Genomic DNA, 26358 nt, shown 5'->3' on the forward strand with positions numbered 1-26358 from the left:
ATCATACGGAGCCAAGCAGGGAGAAGCCGGGGGAGCTGTGTCCCCGAGCCCATCACTTAGCACTGGGACTGTGAACCAATGTTAAAACTAGGACTTCAAGTAAAATTTAGTTTAGTGTAATCAGGGCACCAGTCGCTATATCATGCTGCCCACCATTATATCATGCTGCCCGCGGCTACATCATGCTGCCCGTGGTTCTATTACGCTGCCCACAGTTCTATCTTGCTCACCACGGCTACATATTGCTGCCCACTGCTACATCATGATGCCCGCGGCTATATCATGCTGCCCACCGTTCTGTCATGCTGCCCACCGTTCCATCATGCTGCCCACCGTTCCATCATGCTGCCCACCGTTCTATCATGCTGCCCACGGCTACATCTCGCTGCCCACCGTTCCATCATGCTGCCCACCGTTCTATCATGCTGCCCACGGCTACATCTCGCTGCCCACCGTTCTATCATGCTGCCCACCGTTCTATCATGCTGCCAGGTTCCTTTTAAGTGTGAGATATGGAGAATAAATTGTGAGCTCTTGTGGACAGGGATGATGGGAGTGATACAGTAGTGGAGATTAACCGAGTCAATGGCGCGCTGTGTGCAAGTGGTTTAGACACTTTTTTTATACCATCCTGGACAGTTATAAAAAGTGTCTATAACAAAAGGTGTGGCTAAGAGTCGTCACAACACGTGCCAGGGTTATTAACGGTGTGCGGAGCGGCAGCGAAGAGGTGGCATAAAAAAGAAAACCGTCCCCAACATGTGCAGTAAGATGCAGCAAATTTATCATGCTGCGTGTGTCACTGGAACCAATGTGCCGCATCTTATGGGAGCGAGACATTGTGTGAGAGATAGAAGATTAGATTGTGAGCTGCTGCGGTCAGGGATGATGGGAGTGATACAATGTGTGTGAGAGAGATTAGATTGTGAGCTCCTGGGGTCAGGGATGATGGGAGTGATACATTGTGAGTGAGTTATGGAGATTAGATTGTGAGCTCTTCTTCATGGTAAAATGTTGATGCTTTCTTGTGTTTTCTTTACACTGGTCCAGCCCTGACTGCGGGCGAGGGGTTAGGGAGCACTTGAACCTTTTTGAAAATAGTAGGAGAGTCAGGTCATAGGGAACGGGACTGGCGCTCCATAAAAACCTGTTCCTCATTAAGTTTGGGAATCAAAGCTCGTCCGAAATCATTCCTTTTTAAATATTCATATACTGGGGACTATCTCTGATCGCACGACCAATCAAAAGTTTGGAATCACTCGACGATGAGGGAAATTTATCAAAACTTAGTGCAAATGAAAAGAGCAGCTGCCCACAGCAGCCAATCAGATTACTTCTTTCATTCTGAAATTGCTCCTAAAGCGAAGATTTGGAATCGGATTGGTTGCTATGGGCAGCTGCTCATCTTTAACTTTGCACCAGTTGTGATAAAGCTCCGTCAATGGCTTCTGCATCCCTCACATCACATAATCCTCCATTCATCACATAATCCTCCATTCATCACATAATCCTCCATTCGCTGCATTTGCAGACCTTCGGTATTCTAGATGTAAATACCTGCGGACCCCCACCCTCCATGCTTCCTGAAGCTCCTCCCACAACTTGCATTGGCGTGTTGGGCACTTTTTTCATACCAGACGGTCAAGTTGCTCCCGTAACAGATTAATAGGCTCAGATCTGGCGACTGCACTGTCGATCCCCTACAGACAGACCAGCGGAGGGCTTCTCTCCTGCACAGGTCTCACATCATTTGGAGATTCGGGTCATTCAAGATCCATCCACAGAACATGGCGCTGCAGGGCGGAGAGGTGGCCTTCCCTGTACCCCATTTCCCAGCACCGTGCCCCCCCCCTCCTGGACAGTTGGCCCCAAGTGTCCTCCAACATCTTCTCACATGTTCTGTGTCTGACAATCGTCCTTCACCTCCAGTTTGGCTTTTCTCCACTCATCGGCCCATGATCACGTTTTCCTTATATTTTCCGGTCTGAGTTGTGGATTTTCTTTGATACTCTGCTCAGGATCTGGAGTTTCCTCTTCACTGTTGATGATGAGATGGGTGTTTTGTGGGGACTATGAAATAATGCTGCCAGCCGAGCAAGGTGTCTGACTGATGAGTTCATCCTCTGCTTAGACGTGCAAAGTGGCCCCCACGTTCCTTGCTGTCCTGGTTAGGACCAGTTGCTGCTGTTCCGTAAATGGACTAGTGCTCCCCTTAGGACGCACGGGCCAGTGCTCCCCTCAGGCCGCACGGGCCAGTGCTCCCCTTAGGCCGCACGGACTAGTACTCCCGCATTGAGTAGTCTACACTTGTCGCATCAATACACAACCAGTTTCAGATGAAAGTTCTCTCTCTTTCTGGCCATTCTCACCACGACCACCCCTGTCCATTCTCCCTATTAGGAGGCCATAGTGAGAAGTCCACTGCTCGGGACCCCCGACTATAAGTCAGAACAGAGAGCGGATCTATTAGAGTGACTCCGCCAGACCCAGAGTTACATGGACGCCATTCATTTGATACTGCAGAGAGAGTGTGCGGCTGGTCGTAGCTTCACCGATCTGCACACTCCAGCGCCCCTCAGTACACACCGATCATCAAACCGCAGCCCCCCTCAGTACACACCGATCATCAAACCGCAGCCCCCCCTCAGTACACACCGATCATCACACCGCAGCCCCCCTCAGTACACACCGATCATCACACCGCAGCCCCCCTCAGTACACACCGATCATCACACCGCAGCCCCCCTCAGTACACACCGATCATCACACCGCAGCCCCCCTCAGTACACACCGATCAACACACCGCAGCCCCCCTCAGTACACACCGATCACACCACAGCCCCCCTCAGTACACACCGATCATCACACCACAGCCCCCCTCAGTACATACCGATCACACCGCAGCCCTCCCTCAGTACACACCAATCATCACACCGCAGCCCCCTCAGTATACACCGATCATCACACCGCAGCCCCCCTCAGTACACACCGATCATCACACCGCAGCCCCCCCCCCTCAGTACACACCGATCACACAGCAGCCCCCTCAGTACACACCGATCATCACACCGCAGCCCCCCTCAGTACACACCGATCATCACACCGCAGCCCCCCTCAGTACACACCGATCATCACACCGCAGCCCCCCTCAGTACACACCGATCATCACACCGCAGCCCCCCTCAGTACACACCGATCATCACACCGCAGCCCCCCTCAGTACACACCGATCATCACACCGCAGCCCCCCTCAGTACACACCGATCAACACACCGCAGCCCCCCTCAGTACACACCGATCACACCACAGCCCCCCTCAGTACACACCGATCATCACACCACAGCCCCCCTCAGTACATACCGATCACACCGCAGCCCTCCCTCAGTACACACCAATCATCACACCGCAGCCCCCTCAGTATACACCGATCATCACACCGCAGCCCCCTCAGTACACACCGATCATCACACCGCAGCCCCCCCCCTCAGTACACACCGATCACACAGCAGCCCCCTCAGTACACACCGATCATCACACCGCAGCCCCCCTCAGTACACACCGATCATCACACCGCAGCCCCCCTCAGTACACACCGATCACACCGCAGACCCCCTCAGTACACACCAATCATCACACCGCAGCCCCCCCTCAGTACACACCGATCATCACACCGAAGCCCCCCCTCAGTACACACCGATCATCACACCGAAGCCCCCCCTCAGTACACACCGATCATCACACCGCAGCCCCCTCAGTATACACCGATCATCACACCGCAGCCCCCCTCAGTACACACCGATCATCACACCGCAGCCCCCCTCAGTACACACCGATCATCACACCGCAGCCCCCCCTCAGTACACACCAATCATCACACCGCAGCCCCCCTCAGTAGACACCAATCACACTGCAGCCCCCCCTCAGTACATACCGATCACACCGCAGCCCCCCCTCAGTACACACCGATCATCACACCGCAGCCCCCCTCAGTACACACCGATCATCACACCGCAGCCCCCCCTCAGTACACACCAATCATCACACCGCAGCCCCCCTCAGTAGACACCAATCACACTGCAGCCCCCCCCTCAGTACATACCGATCACACTGCAGCCCCCCCTCAGTACATACCGATCACACCGCAGCCCTCAGTACACACCGATCATCACACCGCAGCCCCCCCTCAGTACACACCAATCATCACACCGCAGCCCCCCCTCAGTACACACCAATCATCACACCGCAGCCCCCCTCAGTAGACACCAATCACACTGCAGCCCTCAGTATACACCGATCATCACACCGCAGCCCCCCCTCAGTACACACCGATCATCACACCGCAGCCCCCCTCAGTACACACCGATCAACACACCACAGCCCCCCTCAGTACACACCGAGCATCACACCACAGCCCCCCCTCAGTACACACCAATCACACGGCAGCCCCCTCAGTACACACCGATCATCACACCGCAGCCCCCCTCAGTACACACCGATCATCACACCGCAGCCCCCCCTCAGTACACACCAATCATCACACCGCAGCCCCCCTCAGTAGACACCAATCACACTGCAGCCCCCCCTCAGTACATACCGATCACACCGCAGCCCTCAGTACACACCGATCATCACACCGCAGCCCCCCCTCAGTACACACCAATCATCACACCGCAGCCCCCCCTCAGTACACACCAATCATCACACCGCAGCCCCAATCATCACACCGCAGCCCCCCTCAGTACACACCGATCAACACACCACAGCCCCCCTCAGTACACACCGATCATCACACCACAGCCCCCCCTCAGTACACACCAATCATCACACCGCAGCCCCCCTCAGTAGACACCAATCACACTGCAGCCCTCAGTATACACCGATCATCACACCGCAGCCCCCCCTCAGTACACACCGATAATCACACAGCAGCCCCCTCAGTACACACTCACACCGCAGCCCCCTCAGATCACACCGATCATCACTGAGAGACGCCCTCCCACAGCCGGTTTCCCGCCACTAGCTCTAAAGGCCACGCCCAGAGCCTTCTGCCCACACTGCCAGTTTGTGTGTCTCCCTCACAGACACGCCCCCCACTTCCAGCCGCCATGTTAATGACGCACGCACAGGACGCAGCGCGTACTCTATGCTCTGACGTGGCCGCCGGGATCCGCCATCTTGTTCCGGACAAACCAACGCCTCAGAGACGCGGAACACGGACGAGAAGCTGCCGCAAGAGGGACTGGCCACCGGGCGGGCAGACGAGCGCCAACCGCGACGGAGAGGTCAGAGCGGGGAGAATACACAGAGGGACGGTAGAAGGATAGGGAGGCCGGGGATGAGGACAGGAGAGGCCGGGGATGATGAGAGGTGATGGAGGAGGACAAGATAGGCCCGGGATAACGGGAAGCGAATGCCAGAAATAATGACTGTAGGTGGAGGACGGGAGGGACGAGGCCGGGAGGGACAGGAGAAGTCGGGAGGTACGAGGACAGGCCGGGGTATCTTGAGGAGAATGACAGGAGGTATAACTGGAGGGCCCGGCATGGTTTTCTGCACGTTATCCAGACCACGTCTCGCCCTTGGTCACATCTACATGTCCTGCTGCTTCTCCACATGTGGATTTTTAGGCAATGATGTAGCAGCGGGTGTTGCTGGACCTCCCCGCGCTGTCCTCAGGTGTCGCCCGCTCCTCGGCTGCGGTAGTCTCTGTCTCTGCTGTGGGAACGCTCGTATTTTTTCACTTTTCGTCTGGCCGTGATGGTGTTGACCCTCGGTCCGTACACTTTGCGGTTTGTCCTCTCACGGGAGCGGATGTGATCCGTGGTCCTCCGGGCGCGTCCAGCCGCAATGTAGTCACGTCTAATCCTGCGGCGGGAAGTGATTGTCAGGCGCCATGCACGCGACCGTAGATCGTATCCGTAATTACGCGGCCATTCATTTCTTCGGCTGCCGGACACCGTCATGAATATTTACGGGCCATAGATAAAGTTTCTGTCAAAAATAGGACATGTCCAATTTTTTTATTTTAGGAGCCGTGCTTTATAATGGGGGTGGCGGTCGGCGATGACTGTGATTACGGACGTGCTCGGGGCCTCAGTAGGGAGATCTCGTTGATTTTATGGGATCCACCTGTGATCTCTGGAGTGGGATCCTCAGGTTGGATTGACTGCTCGGTGGTTTCTCATGGAGATGGTCGCGGAGTCCTCGTCTGTTGAAGTAGCTGAGCTAAACGTGCGTGTTCACAGAGATTTTGGGCTGATGAGGTTCCTGTAGACATTAGATGGTGGTTTGAGGAGGTGCCTGTGGACATTAGATGGTGGTTTGAGGAGGAGACTGTAGACATTAGATGGTGGTCGCCCCTATAAGCGGAGAGGATCCTGGGAGTCGCGTGTCATGGGGACCTTCTTACACCATAAACCCTGAGCGGTGAAGTTACCGGTCATCTTGTGACGTCACAAAAACTCTGCCGTGTTGTGTAGCCCCTGACCGGAGGGGAGCGGACTGAAGAGAGGGACGCGGGCGTTATGGGGTCACGCGGTCCCAGATCCTTCTATAGGAAGGCTCTATTAGGTATTAGATTCAGCAGTCAGTCGGCACCGCGTGAATGGATTCCCATTGAGCAGAAGGGACTGAGGGAACTGAAGGCGGGGCACTGGGCTTCCAGCTATCCGGGGCTCTCTAGCTCCTCCGGGTAGAAGAAAGGCGTGACCCAGTTGACTGGCAGTGAGGGAAGCTCATGGACTGGGAATGGTGGGACGTTTTGGCCTGCAGGGTCTGGAGCTGCTGGGGAGCCAAATCCTAACTCCAGCCCCCGCCAGTAACGCTATTACTACCGGCAAAACGACAGGTCCGGTGCCCAACAGAGACCAACGGAAACCGTGAAATCAATGGCTGTGGAAACAGAAACCTCTGGTGTCTGTTCAGGGTCCCGCTCTGATGGAACGGGACCCCAACGCAGATGTGAACAGAGCCTAAGAATGTTCTCTGGATCAGTGGGGGTCCCAGCGCTCAGGCCCCCGCTGATCAGATATTTATCACCTCTCCTGTGCTTCGTTACTCTGGTAGTTACAGCAGAGGAAGCGAGATTACGCGGTAAATGACAGGTTACAACGAGATCACGCTTCCTCTGCTTTAACTACCATAGAAACAGCAACGAAGTGCAGAGATTGTGAATAGACATCCCGTGGAATGTCTATTCACTGTCTAAACACTTCAGTATTGTTAATGTGTTAGTATAAGACAGCACATAAGGATCTAGCAGGATCCCTATGCGCTGTGTAAATGAATGGAGAGAAGTGCATGACGCTGATTGGTCAGCGTCATACACTCCTCTGTACAACGCCCACTTGGTCTAAAGTAAAAATACGCCCACTTGGTCATTAAGCAACTCATTAGCATAAATCTAAAATCGCTAATGAAGTGGTGAAAATAGATCGATTTAAAAAAAAAAAAAAAAAGCACTGCTGTCACCTACATTATAGCGCTGGTCTCCTGAGGGCCTGTTCACACGGCAGCGTCTGTTACGGCTGAGATTACGGGGCTGTTTTCAGGAGAATGTGCATGTGCAGGCGTGTTTCGCTGCGTCCATTACGGACGTAATTGGAGCTGTTTTTCTATGGTGTCAATGGTAAACGGCTCCAATTACATCTCAAGAAGTGACAGGCACTTCTTTGACGCGGCCGTCTTTTTTACGCGCCACCTTTTGACAGCGGCGCGTAAAAAAAATGACCGTCAGCACAGAACATCGTAGAGCCCATTCAAATGAATGGGCAGATGTTTGCAGGCGCATTGGAGCCGTATTTGCGGACGTAATTCGGGGCTAAAACGCCCGAATTACGTCCGTAAATAGTGTGTGTGAACCCAGCCTTATGTAGGAGACAGGACACTTATAATGTGGTGATACCCTCTTTAAGGATGTAGCGTGTTCAGAGCAGAATATCTATGGAGGGGGCAATGTTTCTGATATAAAGATGGTGAGGGGTTATCTCCGCACATCAGGAGGAGTTCCCTGATAAGTATCCGCAGCTTCTGTTTGGCCCCGTAGAGTTGTGGCCGTGAGAGATGAGGCTGCGTGATCTGGGAGCCGCTGTAATCTGGGTGGGGGGAGGGGGCACCTCTATAGAACTTGTGCTCCCAGCTGATTGGGCAGTTATCGCTCGCCCCCGGTCACCAGGTGCTGGACGTTGCGCTCCTTGTTCTGGAGCAGTTGGATGTTTTTGGTGGACAGAGTTCTCTTATTGAGTCTGTAGCAGTCGTTGCCCCCCTGGAGATCTGAGCTCTGGATCTATTTCTGCCCTGGGACGTCCTTTGGTTTTTGGTGTAGATGAGATGTTGTCCCCTCTGCCCGGGAGACCATGGTGCCATCACGGGTGTTAGAGTCCAGTCCTGGAGCGTCTCGGGTGAGGGGAGGGCTTGATGGCGCTACGGTCGTGGATTCTCCTGAGGGAGTCGCGCCTCCTGTTTGCCGCGGTTTTGTCGCTGCTGCTGCTGCAGGGAGTGGAAGTTTTAGATCTCTGATGTTCCCAGGACCTGCTGCAATTTTTTAACCAGCGTATAAGTTACCCGTCACGTCTGCTGCTTTTCTCTTCAGTAGGAAGGGGTTTGGCTGTAACAATTGTGCTCCACGTGTAACATTGTGAAACGCTCGCTTCTAAACGGTCGTTACGGTAATTGCTCAGTGTGAGGGTACGCACGCGCACCACGTATTCTCTGCAGATGCACTGCGTTATTCTGCGCAGCGTGTCCGCCCTGAACACCGCAGGGAATGCCGTCCAGAAAATGGCACCACAATGTGGTGTGCATTTCCGGCGTAATTTCCGCTGCGAAGCGGCGCCAGAAAATTAAAATACCCTCTTCCAATTCTCCACATGTAGCCCGGCCTCCTGGGATGATGCTGCAGCCTGTGATTGGCTGCAGCGGTCACATGGCCTGCAACGTCATCCAGGGAGGCCGGACTGGAGAAGCAGGGAACTCTGGGTAAGTAAGTTTTTATTTTATTTTTTCTTTCAATATTTTTTATTTTTTTTTGCAGTTCATTGCTGTGATTCTGCTGCAAATATCACAACACACACACTGCTGTATCGCGGGTTTAAAGCGAATGTGTCGCTAGAAAATGTTAGGTTTTTTTTGTTTTGTTTTTTAGTTAAACTGTTAGTATATAAATGATTAAACATTGTTCTAATTTTTTTAATTTTTTCACGAATCAGGAAATATTATAAATTAGATTCTAATTTATAACATTTCCCTGTGCTGGTCACTAGAGGGAGCAATTCCCAAAATTGCAGCATTGGCATGTGGTAAAGCAACCTCATTGCTTTATGCTGCAAAATTTGAGAAGACACTCTCACCCTAGTGAGCTCTCAGAATCCCCCCCTCCTTTATCCTGGCTAGTGCCAGGAGAAAGGAGGGGATTGAACGGTCAAACCTCCTACACTGTGTGTTGCCATTTTTTGAGCTAACACACAGTGTAGTAGGTTTACATACAGTAGTAATCACACACTAAAACACGTACATACACAGACCTAACTTACCTGCTCCTGCCGCCGCCGCTCCGTCTGCTCCCTCCGCTCCAAGTGCACAAGTCCGGAAGTAGTAATCTTACTGTCCGGCCACGACTTCCGGTCCACAAGAAAATGGCGCCGGATGTCGCTCGGCAGAAGACCTTCCATTTGGACTGTGGGAGCGGCGCATGCGCCGTTCCCACACAGATGGCGTACAACATAGTGAATGGAATGGCTCCCGTTCGCATTCTCTATGGGGATGTGTGTGCCGTATTCCATGTCTGTATGTGTCGTTAATCGACACATACAGAGATGAAAAAAAAATGGCAGCTCCCATAGACAAGAAAAAGTTAGAAAATAAAAAAAGTAAAACACAAACACACAAATAAATAAAACATTTTTTAATAAAACACTAAAAGCAAATTTGTATACATTTTTTTTTCACGACACACGTCCTTTAAGCACCCCATTAAATTCCCCAGAAGGGTTGTGTATCGGCAGAATTAATTGACTTGCTGCGGTTGAAGTAGTCGCGCTGCAGGACAATCTATGTGCATTATGTGGATATTTACCGCAGTCTGTTGACCTCTCACCCACTCAGCTGCTACAGTAATACGCTGCGGTTTTTCCGCAATTAATCCGTTGCGGGAAATCCACAGTGTTTATGCCGTGTGTGTTCATACCCGGAGGGTTGATATTCCAGCGATCGCAGTGACCCTCCCCCCACCAATCACTAAAACAAAGCCGCAGAAGTTCTCGTGTGAGCGCGCGGCCGCTCAGCGTCTGTTTTCTGCTTTTTCCAGAATTCAATGTAGCGGCGCACGGACTGTATAGAAAGTCTGAGCCCGTCCTCCGATACATCGGCTTTCTGGGAAAAACCGAACAAAAACTAAGCGGCTCACGTGAGAACTTCTGCTGCTTCGTTTTAGCGATTGGTGGGGATCTCCATGCTCGGACGCCCACCAATCAAAAATTCTGACATGTCAGGAGTTTGTTGAACGTTTGTTTACCCTTTAAAGAAAATCTCCACCTCTAGCATTGGCTGCGTTACCTGTGATCGGCTTCATCACTGTTTTTCCAGTGCATTCTCTACAGCGCAGGAAGAACTCTGTTGGAAACCATCAACAGGCAGGTTGAAGTTCAGTCTTGTGTAGCTTTCTATTCTGATTATGCCTCTGAGTATACAGGATATGAATATCGACTACGGGTTTGTCCACACGTTACGGAATTTCTGGCGAAAATTTGTGCAGCAATTCCGTTGACCGTAGAAGACTTTCCGCTGCGGCAAAAATGCACCATTTCCTCTGTTTTTGACTGCAGAAAATGGTGCATGTTTTGCTGCGTTTTCACAATACTGGGAGATGGTGACATCTCTGAAAGGTGCAGCAATTCAGTCACTTTCCACAGCCAGTGACTGAATTGCTGCACTTTTGAGAGTTTCAATGACGACGCACCGCAGGTCCATTCCTGCTCAGAACATTTACTCAGCGTGCGGATCATTTGTTAAATCTCACCCACTTTGCTGCTACTGTATTCTGCTGCATATTTGCCGTCAGCCTTTCCGCTACGTGTGGACGAGCTCTACCTGTGCTGGGTTTTCATGTGTTATTGATCCGGGCAGTAATCTGATCTGCTTTTCATTGGTTTCCGTCACTGCGCAGAGTGAAAACCGAAGTAATGAAGACGTTACTATATCGAGCCAGTGACAGAGGGGCTGACCTCTTGCGGCGACGCGGCTGACCTCTTGTAGTGATGGTGCTGTTGGTTCCTTCACAGATTTTTCTTGCCACATCTGATCCGGTCACATTTCCAACATGGGGAATATGTTCGCCAACTTGTTCAAAGGCCTTTTTGGCAAGAAAGAGATGAGGATCCTCATGGTGGGGCTGGATGCTGCGGGCAAAACCACTATATTATACAAGCTGAAACTGGGAGAGATCGTGACCACTATCCCCACAATAGGTGAGTTCCCCCACACATGCACCGTTACTCCACAGGTAATGATGATCTGGCACAGACATTCATCTGCTCTTCTCTTCCAGGTTTTAATGTAGAGACCGTAGAATATAAGAACATCAGCTTCACAGTATGGGATGTGGGTGGTCAGGACAAGATCAGACCCCTCTGGCGTCATTACTTCCAGAACACACAAGGTGGGTGACTCTGCCCATGACACAACGGCGATCTCCAGTACATGCAAAGTATCTTACCAAAGCTTGCAATATAAATGTGAACTGTTTGGCATTGAGACGGGAGGTTACAAGTGGACTGCAAATAAAGTGGACTGCGTAGTTACCTTAAACCCCCCAATGCAGCAGTGAAATGCACAATGAAGTTCTCCGCCTGTGTGAGGTCCTGCACAGGGTTAACATTGATCTCTGAGGATCTGTGACTTACACTTGTTGTCCTTCTATTTAACTCTACACATCCCCTGGGCTATACCTGCAAGGTTATTTTCGATTTCCTAAACCCAGATTTAATAGCCGGATGTTGGGAGTCTTGGTCTATGTGACGTGACTCCCCGCCCAACAACGTACTGATCGGCCGTTATTACCAGGGATCTTCGAATCGAGACACCGCTGTTCTCCCGGCTGCGGGTGTCTATATGGATGGGGGGGTTTCTAAATGGTTTTTCCTTCTTTGCGTTGATTATTAGCGTGATTTGCCATTCCCAGTATTTCTACATTTGAGATGATCCATCGGGAGACGTGTGGCTGACTCCTTGGCAGAGTGTCCTTATGTTTGTCTTTCTTCTTAGGGCTGATCTTTGTGGTGGACAGTAATGACCGGGAGCGAGTGAACGAGGCTCGGGAGGAGCTGATGAGGATGTTGGCAGAGGACGAGCTGCGAGATGCCGTCTTGCTAGTCTTCGCTAACAAACAGGTAGGTGACATTCGATTCGCTGCTGTCGACTCTGGGCAGTCAGTAGAAGGACTGTATATTCGCTATGGGCTGGACCGGGGAATAAACCAATGTTCTTTACCTTCTTCCAGGACCTTCCCAACGCTATGAACGCAGCAGAAATCACAGACAAGTTAGGACTTCACTCCCTTCGCCATAGAAACTGGTACATTCAGGCCACCTGCGCCACTAGTGGAGATGGGCTCTATGAAGGACTGGACTGGCTGTCCAATCAGCTCCGGAACCAGAAATGAAACCACCAATCATAGTCATATTATTATATATTTTTTTCCCTCCCCTCTGGGTTTTTTTTTCGTCCTGGCCAATCTCTTCTTCATGACCTCCTTCTCTTCTCTCTAACGTGGCAAACTGTTCTACTTTGCGGTATTGAGTGCCGGAACCAGTACGTTATTTTCTTCAGTGTATCGCGCCATCCTGTACATGTGGCAATGAAGAGCCTGATAACAGGCGTCTTATTTATTGTAAATAGTTAATTTTTGTTTGTTTTTTTTGTTTCCAATGGGGCAGTTTGTGGTTCTCCTATGCAATATTACTCAGAATGCTCATCACCACGTGTAGTACTGGAAGGGAGGTTTATAGAATCCACGTGCGTCGCAGGCTGCGGAGTTCTCTATGAAATTGCTTATTTTTAAGAATTAAACCATTTGCCAATTTACCTCACAAGCTGACCGTGCGCGAAGTTCAACCCTTTTGCTGCTGGGGGAAGGGCTCTGACTTGTGGCTCTAGGGCCCTCTCACAGGTTGAGTTGGCCTATACTCTGACCTCATTGGCCCACACATGGGGTTAAGCTCAATGCTCTTTATTTTGTTGTTTTGCATGTGACAGGGTCCAGTAATTGAGATGCTGCTGGATCGATCTGCGTTTTGCAGCTGCTTCTGTCTGTTTGCAGGTGATGACTTAGCTAGAAGATGACAAACCACAAGAGTGTAAGGAAAGGGGGAACCTCGCCTGTTGGGGGACACTGGGGCTGCACGATTTTCTGCATTGCGCAGTTTTACCTGTTTTATCCTTCTCTGCTTCGCTAACCTTGAACTACTTGACCGTGTGCCTGTCCCGCCGGAGGCGGCTTTTCCGTGGCTTGGTGTGGTATTCAGCGCCTGGTTTATTAGCTAATCGATATATCCCTTCCGATGTCACCCGCTTCTAGTAATTCCACGAGCTGCATTCTGTTACATGTTCTGGCTACTATAATGGCTGCCTCCTGAATATTTGTCGGTTTTCTTATAGGGAGGGGACGTTGGGTTTCCCTTTAAACATTCAAGCCTACCATTTAGTTACGAAGCTTCTGTCAGAGGAGAACTAGTGGCCGCTTAATGACCTATAAAATGTGTGGACTCCAGTAGCAAGGACCACGTGGTCGGTGGAAGTGCTGAGGGCGATCACATAGAGGAATTTGCTGGTCCCATAGGCCCATTTGTGAGATATTGATGTGGGCTCATTGAGTGATACTGCTGGCATATAGTGTACACTATAACAGTGGTGCTCAGGGGACCGCTTACTGGATATCAATGCACCCAGTTTTTTAATGGGTCTGTTGTGTTTAGAAGCCGAAGCTAGTGATATAAGTGTATAGAAGGACTGCAGACGAGGTGATGGGTTGTCATTGTGGCCCCTCCACCTGTCAACAGGACGTGGGTTCTTGCTCCGCCACGCAGGTTTCCGTCAGCCCCAGTCTGGTTCGCCCCGTTAAGCCGCAGTCATTCCTCTCCTGTCTGGAGTCATTCCCCAGCTGCATGCCTCATGCTGCAAGGCTCAGATTTGCCATTTGATAATTGAATCCTAATTTTTTTATTTTTTAACTGTTCAGACACTGAAAAGCCGGAGCTGTTGGATCTCGGGCCATAAGGACTTGTCCGGTTCATCCAGTGATGTGGAATCTTTTGCTTTCAGTAAATTAATCATAATCAACTGTTTTGTAAACTTGTTTTCATTTGGACAAACGAGCACTGTAATTAAAGCTAGTAGAATAAAATTCCATCTATTTCACATTCCGGAGTATTGTTGCCTTGTGTGTGTTCATCGCAAAACATTGTCGCACCCAAGAGATGAAGCGCCGCTTTGTGAGCACCCGAAAAATGGCTTCATGGCTAACCAGGGAGCTGAGGAGGTAAATGCTGTACATGTAACATGACTTGTGTGTATAAGGGGGGACACTCACCACTATACTAACGAGGAAAATTTGTGTTCTGATATCATAACAGATCACGGTCTGAGTATGCTGCACGTGCTGTGGTAATCTGCCATACAATTCTTCACTTGTGTATATACTATGGCTGAAAACCGCATCAGAAAATCATGCGTGGTTCTTGTGCTGTTACATGGACGGGCACCTTTAAAGGAGTCACAACCCCTCCCTGACATCCGCCGTATATATACACGTCGGGAAGGGGTTCCCGCAAAGCGCGTGACAGTGCGGGCTGAGATGCGGAGGCCGCATACAGCGAACATCCTGCTGTGATGTCAGGACCGGAGCTAGTCTCCAATCTGGTCAATTAACCCCTCAGATGCTGTGCACCATAGAGAGCACCATCTGAGGTGTTTTTAGCCAATCCCTGGGGAGCCGAAGGTTGCTATAGCAACCAAAGGCCGCCGTGTCTGCCTTGTACGGAAGCTTTTGAGAACCCGCCTCAGGCAGGACATCGTAGACTTGCTCCGCTTACCATTGACCTCAATAAGGCATTTTTGGCCGTTTTTTTGTTGCATTTCCCAATGCGGTTTCCGTGTGAACTTACCCTAAAATAGTACCAAAAAAATAAAAATATGGCACAGCTTTCTCCATGCAAAAATAAAAAAAGATGGCGACAGAAAACAATTAAAAAAAGAAAATTTATTTTATTGTGCAAAAGCTGCAATACACGAAGAAAACAATATAAATTTGGTACCGCCGTAATCCTATCGACCCGCAGAATAAAGTTAACATGTAATTTATGGTGCACGGTGAATGCCGGGGAAAAACATTCCAAGATTGTTTTGTTTTTGGTAATTTCCCAAAAATTAGATTGTGATCAAAAAGTCATATCTGTCCTAATCCGGTGCCAATAACATGGACTGCAAAAATTACCCTAAGGGTATGTTCACACGAGGTCATTATGTCCGTAATTGACGGACGTATTTCGGCCGCAAGTCCCGGACCGAACACACACACATCTGCTGGAAGCGAGGGCGCCTGTATTATACCAGCGCAAAACCCCCCCCCCCCCAAACTGCTGAGGAGGAAAAAACTCAGAAGGTGCAAAGTCTTACAAAGGAGGGATAAGAACTGTTTCAGTGTGACACCGGCCTGCGCAGAACTGACCGCGTACCACACATCTATGGATAAATTATTTACCCCATTATATGCCCTGATGTACTCTGCCCAGCTTACATATGCCCTGATGTACTCTGCCCAGCTTACATATGCCCTGATGTACTCTGCCCAGCTTACGTATGCCTTGATGTACTCTGCCCAGCTTACGTATGCCCTGATGTACTCTGCCCAGCTTACATATGCCCTGATGTACTCTGCCCAGCTTACGTATGCCTTGATGTACTCTGCCCAGCTTACGTATGCCCTGATGTACTCTGCCCAGCTTACGTATGCCCTGATGTACTCCGCCCAGCTTACGTATGCCCTGATGTACTCCGCCCAGCTTACGTATGCCCTGATGTACTCCGCCCAGCTTACGTATGCCCTGATGTACTCCGCCCAGCTTACGTATGCCCTGATGTACTCCGCCCAGCTTACGTATGCCCTGATGTACTCCGCCCAGCTTACGTATGCCCTGATGTACTCCGTCCAGCTTACGTATGCCCTGATGTACTCCGCCCAGCTTACGTATGCCCTGATGTACTCCGCCCAGCTTACGTATGCCCTGATGTACTCCGCCCTGCTTACGTATGCCCTGATGTACTCCGCCCAGTTTACGTATGCCCTGATGTACTCCGCACAGCTTACATATGCCCTGATGTACTCCGCCCAGCTTACAGCTTACATATGCCCTGATGTACTCCGCACAGTTTACATATGCTCTGATGTACTACGTGTCGAGCTCACATATGCCCCCACATTAAACTGAAATACCAGTAAAAGCCCAAACAGAACAACTACCAATCTAAATCCACGCTCCAAATGGCGCTCTTTCCCTTCTAAGCCCTACAGAGTGCCCAAACAGCAGTTTACGTCCACATGTAAGGCATTGCCATACCTGGGAGAATCCACTCAACAATTTATCGGGTAAGATTCTCCAGTGGCACAAGCTGGGCACCACATATTGGGCGGTGAAATGGCATTATCAGAGGAAAGTTACCAATTTTCACTTTGCATCATCCACTCCGTATTAATTCTGAAAAACACCTGTGGTTTCTAAATACGCACTACACCCCTTGATAAATGCCTCTAGGGGTGTAGTTTCTTAAATGGGGTCACTTTTTTTTTGGTACATAGAGGGTTTTTCAAATGCGACATGGTGTCCGCAAAATCTACGCCCAAAGTCAAATACCGCTCCTTTTCTTCTGAACCCTCCCATATATCCAAACAGCATATGGGGTATTGCTGTACTCGGGAGACGTTACGTTACAAATGTTGGGGTGATTTTTCTTTATTCCTTGTGAAATGAAAAATGCTGATCTAAAACTGCATCTAACTGGGAAAAAAAATTTCACAGCGTAATTCTAATTAAAAGGGTATGCAGAGCAGAGTAAACAAATGTGTATATATATATATATATATATATAATGTGTGTGTGTATATATATATATATATATATGTGTGTGTGTGTATATATGTATGTGTGTGTGTATATATATATATATAATGTGTGTATATATGTGTGTGTGTGTGTGTGTATATATATGACCCTGAATGGCGCTGTTCAACCAATAAGTAATCCAATGAAATGATAAAAAAAGGTTTTCATATAATAATAATAATGGTAGGGCTACGTATTTCAACGCAGGACATGTGTCTTCATCACGCCAAGGGAGCTTCGCCTGATGACGCATGTCCTGGATTACTTATTGGTTGAGCAGCAACACTCAGGGTCACATGTTTGTATGTATATATATATATATATATATATATATGCATTTTTTTCCTGGTTGCAGCTTCTACACGTGGATTTGTTTACATCCTTCACCAGTGTTGTGCCTGTGCCCGCACAGCCCTACAAGGTGAGCATGTTGCTCCTTTCCTTTTTATTTATTATTCACTCTCTGGCAATCTGCGCCATGTTTTGTGTTTTTCTCTGTTCTAATTCAGCAAAAAACCTGTGCGATCAAAATTCTCACTGTACTGCTAGATAATTTCCTTGAGGGGTGTAGTTTCCAAAATGGGGTCACTTGTGGGGTGTTTCCCCTGTTTTGTCCCCTCAGGAGCTTTGCAAATGTGACATGGCCTCCACAGACCATTCCAGCGAAGTTTGAACTCCAAAAGCCAAATGGTGCTCCTACCCTTCTGTGCCCCGCCGTGTGGCCAGCCGTTTATGACCACATATGGTATGGGGTATTGCTGTACTCGGGGGAAATTACTCCTTGTGGAAATTAGAGAATTCTACGTTTTATTTGAAAAAAATAAATTTGTAATTTTACAGCCTATATCTAATAAAATATATAAAACACCTGTGGAGTTAAAATGCTCACTACAGCCCTAGATACATTTCTTGAGGGGTGTAGTTTCCAAAATGGGGTATTTTTGGGGTGTTTCCTTTGTTTTGGCACAACACCTCTTCAAATCTGACATGGTGCCTAAAATATATTCTAATAAAAAGGAAACCCCAAAATCCTCCAGGTTCTCCTTCACTACTGAGGCCGGTGTTTCGGTCCATTATCACACTAAGGCCACACGTGGGATATTTCTAAAAACTGCAGAATCGGGCAATACATTTTTAGTTGTATTTCTCTGGTAAATTGTTTAAAAATTACTTTCTGCAAAAAAAATGTAATTTGTAAATTTCACCTCTACCTTTATTTCCTGTGAAACGCCTAAATGAATACTTTGAGGGTTGCCGTTTTTAAAATGGGGTGATTTATGGGGGTTTGTAAAGTATGGGCTCCTCAAAGCCACTTCAGAACTGAACCGGCTCCTGGGAAAAAAAGTATTTTAAAATTATCTTGAAAATGTCAGAAATTGCTGCTAAAGTTATAAGCCTTGTAACATCCTAGAAAAAGAAAAGGATGCTATCACATAACATCCTGGATGTGCTGGGGGTTGTAGTCCTCTCCTCATATCTCCTCCCAGTAATGTCCTCTGATATCCTGGACATGCTGGGAGTTGTGGTCCTCCCCTCTTATACCTTCTCCTGTAATGTCCTCTGATATCCTGTAATAACATCCTGGACATTACTGGGAGTTGTAGTTCTCTCCTCTTATACCTCCTCCTGGTAATGTCCTTTGATATCCCATAATAACATCCTGAACATGCTGGGAGTTGTAGTTCTCTTCTATTATAACGCCTCTCTGTAATGTCTTCTGATATGACATCATAACATCCTGGACATGCTGGGAGTTGTAGTCCTCACCTCTTATACCTCCCAGTAATGTCCTCTGATATCCCATAATAATGTCCTGAACATGCTGGGAGTTGTAGTTCTCTCCTATTATACCTCCTCTCTATAATGTCCTCTGATATCCAATAATAACAGCCTGTGCATCCTGGGAGTTGTGGTCCTCATCTCTTATACCTCCTCCTGTAATGTCCTCTGATATGACATAATAACATCCTGGACATGCTGGGAGTTGTAGTCCTCTGATATCCCATAATAACATCCTGGACAGGGTGGTGATTCAGGTTTAATTTAAGGGGTTGAACAAAAATATCCTGTGAATCGTTCAGGAATTGCCGCCATTTTTCTACACGGCCGCCTCAATCCAGGAGCTCAAAAGTAATTGGACAAATTAACTTTACCACCAAAAAAATATAGATTTTTTTTTAATACTTTGTGTAGAATCCTGTGCAGCAATGACGGCCTGAAGTCTGGACCCCGGGACATCACCACACGCCGGTTTCCTCCTCTGTGAGGCCGTTACTGCCGCGTCTTCACTTGTCACTTGTTTGTGGCTCTTTCTGCCTTAAGTCTTGTCTTCAGCAGGTGAAATGCTGGATCGGGGTGAGATGTGGTGACTCGGCCTTTGCAGAATATTCCACTTCTTTCCTTATAAACTCCTGTGTCGCTTTCACAGGATGTTCTGGGTCATTGTCCATCTGTCCTGTGACGTGACGTCCAATCACCTGCTGCATGTGGTGGAATCTGAGCAGAAAGTAAATCCCTGAACACTTCAGAATTCATCCGGCTGCTTCTGTCTTCAGTCACATCATCAATAAACACTAGTGACCCAGTGCCAGGCAGCCATGCATGCCCATGCTATCACACTGCCCCCACCATGCCATCACACTGCCCCCACCATTCCATCACACTGCCCCCACCATGCCATCACACTGCCCCCACCATGCCATCACACTGCCCCCACCATGCCATCACACTGCCCCCACCATGCCATCTAACTGCCCCCACCATGCCATCACACTGCCCCCACATGCCACCACTCTGCCCCCACCATCCCATCACACTACCCCCACCATGCCATCACACTGCCTCCACCATGCCATCATACTGCCTCCACATGCCATCACACTGCCTCCACCATGCCATCACACTGCCCCCACCATTCCATCACACTGCCCCACCATGCCGTCACACTGCCCCACCATGCCATCACACTGCCCCCACCATGCCATCACACTGCCCCCACCATGCCATCACACTGCCCCACCATGCCGTCACACTGCCCCACCATGCCATCACACTGCCCCCACCATGCCATCACACTGCCCCCACCATGCCATCACACTGCCCCCACCATGCCATCACACTGCCCCCACCATGCCATCACACTGCCCTCACCATGCCATCACACTGCCCTCACCATGCCATCACACTGCCCCCACCATGCCATCACACTGCCTCCACCATGCCATCACACTGCCCCCACCATGCCATCACACTGCCCCCACCATGCCATCACACTGCCCCCACCATGCCATCACACTGCCCCACCATGCCGTCACACTGCCCCACCATGCCATCACACTGCCCCCACCATGCCATCACACTGCCCCCACCATGCCATCACACTGCCCCCACCATGCCATCACACTGCCCCCACCATGCCATCACACTGCCCTCACCATGCCATCACACTGCCCTCACCATGCCATCACACTGCCCCCACCATGCCATCACACTGCCTCCACCATGCCATCACACTGCCCCCACATACCATCACACTGCGCCACCATGCCATCACACTGCCTCCACCATGCCATCTCACTGCCCCCACCATGCGATCACACTGCCCCCACATGCTACCACACTGCCCCCACCATGCCACCACACTGCCCCCACCATGCCATCACTTCCCTCACCATGCCATCACACTACCCCCACCATGCCATCACACTGCCCCCACCATGCCATCACTGCCCCCACCATGCCATCACACTGCCTCCACCATGCCATCACACTGCCCCCACCATGCCATCACACTGCCCCCACCATGCCATCACACTGCCCCACCATGCCGTCACACTGCCCCACCATGCCGTCACACTGCCCCACCATGCCGTCACACTGCCCCACCATGCCATCACACTGCCTCCACCATGCCATCACACTGCCCCCACCATGCCATCACACTGCCTCCACCATGCCATCACACTGCCCCCACCATGCCATCACACTGCCCCCACCATGCCATCACACTGCCCCCACTATGCCATCACACTGCCTCCACCATGCCATCTAACTGCCCCCACCATGCGACCACACTGCCCCCACCATGCCATCACACTGCCCCCACCATGCCATCACACTGCCCCCACCATGCCATCACACTGCCTCCACCATGCCACCACACTGCCCGACCATGCCATCACACTGCCTCTACCATGCGATCACACTGCCTCCACCATGCCATCACACTGCCCTCACCATGCCATCACACTGCCCCCACCATGCAATCACACTGCCCCCAACATGCCACCACTGCCCCCACCATGTTGTACAGAGGATGTGGTGTGCTTTGGATCATGAGTCGTTCCGAGCCTTCTCCATACTTTCTCCTCCCATCATTCTTGTCCAGGTTGATCTTAGTTTCGCTTCTTTACATGTTGTTTGGTAAAGTCTAATCCGGCCTTTCTATTTTTGAGGCTGATTAATGGTTTGCACCTTTTGGTGAATCCTCTGTATTTGCTCTCATGAAGTCTTCTCTTTATGGTAGACTTAGATACTGATCCACCTACTTCCAGGAGAGACTTCAGTAAATGTTGTGAAGGGGTTTTTCTTCACCATGGACAGGATTCTGCGATCATCCACCCTGTTGTCTTCCGTGGACGTCCAGGCGTTTTGGAGGTCGCAAGATCACCAGTGCGTTCTTTTTTTTCGAGAATGCACTAAACTGTTGATTTGGCCACTCCTAACATTTGTTCTATCTCTCTGATGGATTTCTTCATTTTTTTTGATGGTCGGTTTCACTTGCGTTGAGAGCTCCTCTGACCTCATGTTGTGGGTTCACAGCAACAGCTTCCAAATGTAAATGCCGCACCTGGAATCAACTCCAGACCTTTTACTCACTTAATTGATGATGGATTAACGAGGGAATAGCCCATTAAATAGCTTGTGAGATAATTGTGCTTTGATAAAGGCAGCTACATATTAAAGAGCTGTAATTCCTAAACCCTCAAATTGGGATGTGAAGACCCTCAAATTAAAGCTGAGAGTCTGGATATACAATATGTTCTGGTAAACAGCTAAAATGCCAAAACTTGTGTCACTGTCCAAATAATTCTGGACCTAACTGTACCTAGAAAAATTGTAAAAAAAAAAAGCTAATAAATCATGCTGCAATTTTGAAGAAAAAGAACAATTTGCCCCTTCTCAGAAAACGAAGCCCTTTCTCTTTCTGTAAAACATTCTGCTGCTCATAGAGCCCGACCCCACAGCTCTGTCACTAATCACAAGCCGGATCCTACATCTGAGACCCTGACCCTGAACTGATAAAAAAAAAAGTGGCAAATGTGAAATCTGTATTGGACAAGTGGATAAAGGTTTTTTCCGTCTTTAAAACTTGTGTGCAGATTTTTTAACTGCAGTAAGATTAGTCACGTACAGAAGTAGCCATCTTTATCTTGACTCTTAGCGCATTAAATACACCGCGGCAACAGTCATCTGGGCTTCTGGGGGATCATGTGAGCGGGCGTGTTCCGTGATCTCTCTCGTCTCTCCCCTCCTCATCTGTTCATGGTGTTTGCTGCAGGTAAGCGGTGAGGTTCGGCAGGCTTGTTGTGGGACTCTGGTGGCTGTTTGATGGGGTTGGAGGAGTATGCTGGAAGTCTATGCCACGTGGGACACTACTGAGATCTACCGGCTTCATAATTAACTGCAGGGTTTGCTTAAGATTCCTCTGTGTTTCTTATGCTAATCTCATTGTACTTCATTCACCCATCAGCCATTGCTTCACCGCTGCTGAACTCCTCCAGCACTGTACAAATGCTCCATTGCTGCAGAGTGTCTTCAGTGCTGCTGGTTTTCTTCATTTGCTGCTGAGCTCCTCCATTGCACCAGTTCCTCTATTGCTGCAGAGTTTCTCCGTTGTTGATGAGTCCCTTCATTATGGTAGAGTTTCTCCACTGCTGCAGAGCTCCTCCATTGCTGCTGAGCTCCTCCATTGCTGCTGAGCTCCTCCATTGCTGCAGAGCTCCTCCATTGCTCCAGAGCTCCTCCATTGCTGCAGAGCTCCTCCATTGCTGCAGAGTTCCTCTGGTATCTGGACCACCAGTATCTGCACCACCGGTATCTGCACCACCGGTATCTGGACCACCGGTATCTGCACAACCGGTATCTGCACAACCGGTATCTGCACCACCGGTATCTGGACCACCGGTATCTGGACCACCGGTATCTGCACCACCGGTATCTGCACCACCGGTATCTGGACCACCGGTATCTGCACCACCGGTATCTGCACCACCGGTATCTGCACCCCCGGTATCTGCACCCCCGGTATCTGCACCACCGGTATCTGCACCACCAGTATCTGGACCACCAGTATCTGCACCACCAGTTAGGATGGAGCTTCTCAGCATTACACACAGTAAAAGTTGCTGTAAGAACTTGGTTTCTATGGATTGTTGATGTGTCAACTTGCTGCTTTTGTAGGTTCTGTCCTAGAAGTGGGGGCGAGATTGAACATTCTCAGTGTCCAGAAATGATCAAAGCACAAGATTATGATCATCTGGTTAAAGATTCCCTCAGGTCAGTGGTATCCTGGACTACCGGAGATGATCGGATGCCGGTACGCCCGCAATGATAGACAAGCTACACAGAATTATCTTCATACTGGAGACGTCTCAGTAACCCGATTCTCCTGCCTATTAATGTATTAAAAAACATACTTTACCCGGCAGGTCATAGACAGATCACACGACAGCTCGTCCACACTGAGACACATTCATGCTGCCAACTGTCTGACTTATGTCCGCCATATGCATTAAAATGGCCTCCAGGCCATAAAATAGTGGCTGTGTTTGGAGGTGCACCTGGCAGGCTTCATTCACAAGCAATTAGACTGAGACCACCAGTTAATTCAGGCTCTGATGTGTGGAAACATCACTCTATGGTAACAGGAGACAGGTTCTTGACTTGGGATGAGTCATCTCCTCAGGGCCACATCCACTTCACATGCGTTTCCACGGCCCTTGGCTGCTTCGCCATTCTAGGGAGATGATGCCTGTGGCGCATTGTTCTGGGAGAAGACCAACGGCCGCATCTGTCAGATCCCTCATAACAAGCCTCATTTTTCATTAGACAGATCGTCAGAATTCCCTGTGTCACAATTTAGAGTGAAAAATAAATAGTTTAGCCTAAAAGCAGGTCCGGTTCTGCCCATTGTCCTCGATCTATGGGTGGCCCCTGCCTGAGGGATCATCCTGTCCATTAAACCGATTCTGTAGCTCTTTACAGTCAGGGAAGAAGTAAACTTACAAAAATGGAACAGAAGACCCCGGGCATCTCCAGACGTGAAGAGCAGGGGCTGGTGACCAGTATCTGTGCCAAAGTGAGAAGAGGAACCTGAAAAGAAGGGAGAACTGGGTCAATAGATGCTGGAAAACCAGAAGGGTGCAGACCACAAGAATTGGTACAACTGCACCACAATTAGGACGAAGTTTCCCAGACCTTATAATAACATCATAGACCCCATAGTGTCATGTCTGTGGCTGCGGGCCATCAGGTTCACTCTCCTCCTCAGGAGACGCCAGCGCTCCCTTCCACTCAGCTCGGCCGGGTCCTGTAGGGTGCGCGCGCACGCTCGTGCCCGCTGTTAATGGGGCAGCGCGCGCACCGGACTTTGATATGTAATCAGCCCATGAGTGCCCTGGACTATAAGAGGGGCCCAGCCCCTTGCTTCGATTCCTAAGCGTTGTTTGTCGTATCCTAGTTTGTCTAAGCAAATGGTCTCTGAGTGTTTTCCAATTCCCAGTGTTTCCCGTTCCTGTATCCTCTATCCTGTATCCCGTGCTATCTTGGTCTAGTCCCGTGCTGAGCTGTATTCCACGCCTGTCCTGCTTCTCCACGCCTGTCCTGCTTCTCCACGCCTGACGTCTACCCTCTGCCTAGTCCCAGTCGAGCCTGCCTTGCTACTGTCCGTGCTGCCACAGGTACCCTATAAGAACTATATTCTGTGACCTGCGCCCTGTTGGCCAGCTGCCGGGTCCACAAACCCAACGTGACACATAGATTATAGGACCAGCCGTAGTGTCCATGTAATATCATAGAGCCATAGATTATAGGACCAGACATGATTAGCCGTAGTGTCCATATAATGATATCAGATTCCATCCCGTAGTGTTGGCTGTGCACCGTGAAGCATGGAATATCTCCTACATGTTCATAACTCCTGATTGTCACTCTTTCGGAGGGTCAGACGGTACCATGGTGGTGGCCATATTGTGGCGAGGTAATAGTTGCTATAAATCCCCCTCATTCTATGTCCAGTTATTACAGGTTTGATGTCGTTTCTCAGAACGTGTTGTAACTCGTGAGTGCGTCTGATCACACAAGGAGCGATGCTGCCCCCTACAGGCCAAGTGTAGAACTTCACACAGTGACTGATTAGTAGTTGCTCATGTACTGGGGGAACGAAAATGACTCCTGAGCATTTCATGGTGGGGAATCCAGGGGCCCCACAGTGCTGGTGTATATTGCAGGGTTTATATAAATCAGACTGTGTCCATGTCATTACTGTACAGGTGACACACCACAAACCATTCATGTGACGGAAAAAGCGCAGAGTTGTGCAAACTACAAACAAATAATGCAACATCAAGATAAGCTGGTCTGTGAAAGAGATCTCAAGAACAACCATGTCTGCTGTACCTATGTCTGCTGTACCTATGTCTGCTGTACCTATGGCCATGTCTGCTGTACCTATGGCCATGTCTGCTGTACCTATGGCTATGTCTCCTGTACCTATGGCTATGTCTGCTGTACCTATGGCCATGTCTGCTGTACCTATATCTATAGCTGCTGTACCTATGACCATGTCTGCTGTACTTATGGCTGTGTCTGCTGTACCTATGGCTATGTCTACTGTGCCTATGGCTATGTCTGCTGTGCCTATGGATATGTCTGCTGTACCTATGGCTATGTCTGCTGTACCCATGGCCAAGTCTGCTGTACCTATAGCTAAGTCTGCTGTACCTATGGTTATGTCTGCTGTACCTATATCTATAGCTGCTGTACCTATGGCCATGTCTGCTGTACCTATGGCTATGTCTTCTGTACCTATGGCCATGTCTGCTGTACCTATGGCTTTGTCTGCTGTACCTATGGCTATGCCTGCTGTACCTATGGCCATGTCTGCTGTACCTATGGCCATGTCTGCTGTACCTATGGCCATGTCTGC

The 26358-nt window shown here is 49.7% G+C and overlaps 1 protein-coding gene across 1 annotated transcript; it reads left to right on the forward strand.

The window, feature by feature from the left end:
- Positions 1-5116: 5116 nt before the first annotated feature.
- ARF1 (ARF GTPase 1) lies at positions 5117-14411 on the forward strand. The gene is made up of 5 exons (XM_075848975.1): positions 5117-5282; positions 11277-11462; positions 11543-11653; positions 12259-12383; positions 12494-14411. The coding sequence occupies exons 2-5, from the start codon at positions 11315-11317 to the stop codon at positions 12653-12655; spliced, it is 546 nt and encodes a 181-aa protein (XP_075705090.1). The 5' UTR covers positions 5117-5282; positions 11277-11314; the 3' UTR covers positions 12656-14411.
- Positions 14412-26358: the final 11947 nt, after the last annotated feature.

This window comes from Rhinoderma darwinii, unplaced genomic scaffold (genome assembly GCF_050947455.1).
Source record: "Rhinoderma darwinii isolate aRhiDar2 unplaced genomic scaffold, aRhiDar2.hap1 Scaffold_597, whole genome shotgun sequence".
In the NCBI taxonomy this organism is placed as follows: Eukaryota; Metazoa; Chordata; class Amphibia; order Anura; family Rhinodermatidae; genus Rhinoderma; species Rhinoderma darwinii.

Coding starts and splice junctions, on each gene's coding strand:
- ARF1 (XM_075848975.1), top strand. CDS start 11,315: ATGGGGAATATGTTCGCCAACTTGTTCAAAGGCCTTTTTGGCAAGAAA. Junction 11,463..11,542: donor GACCACTATCCCCACAATAG/GTGAGTTCCCCC, acceptor CTTCTCTTCCAG/GTTTTAATGTAGAGACCGTA. Junction 12,384..12,493: donor TAGTCTTCGCTAACAAACAG/GTAGGTGACATT, acceptor ACCTTCTTCCAG/GACCTTCCCAACGCTATGAA.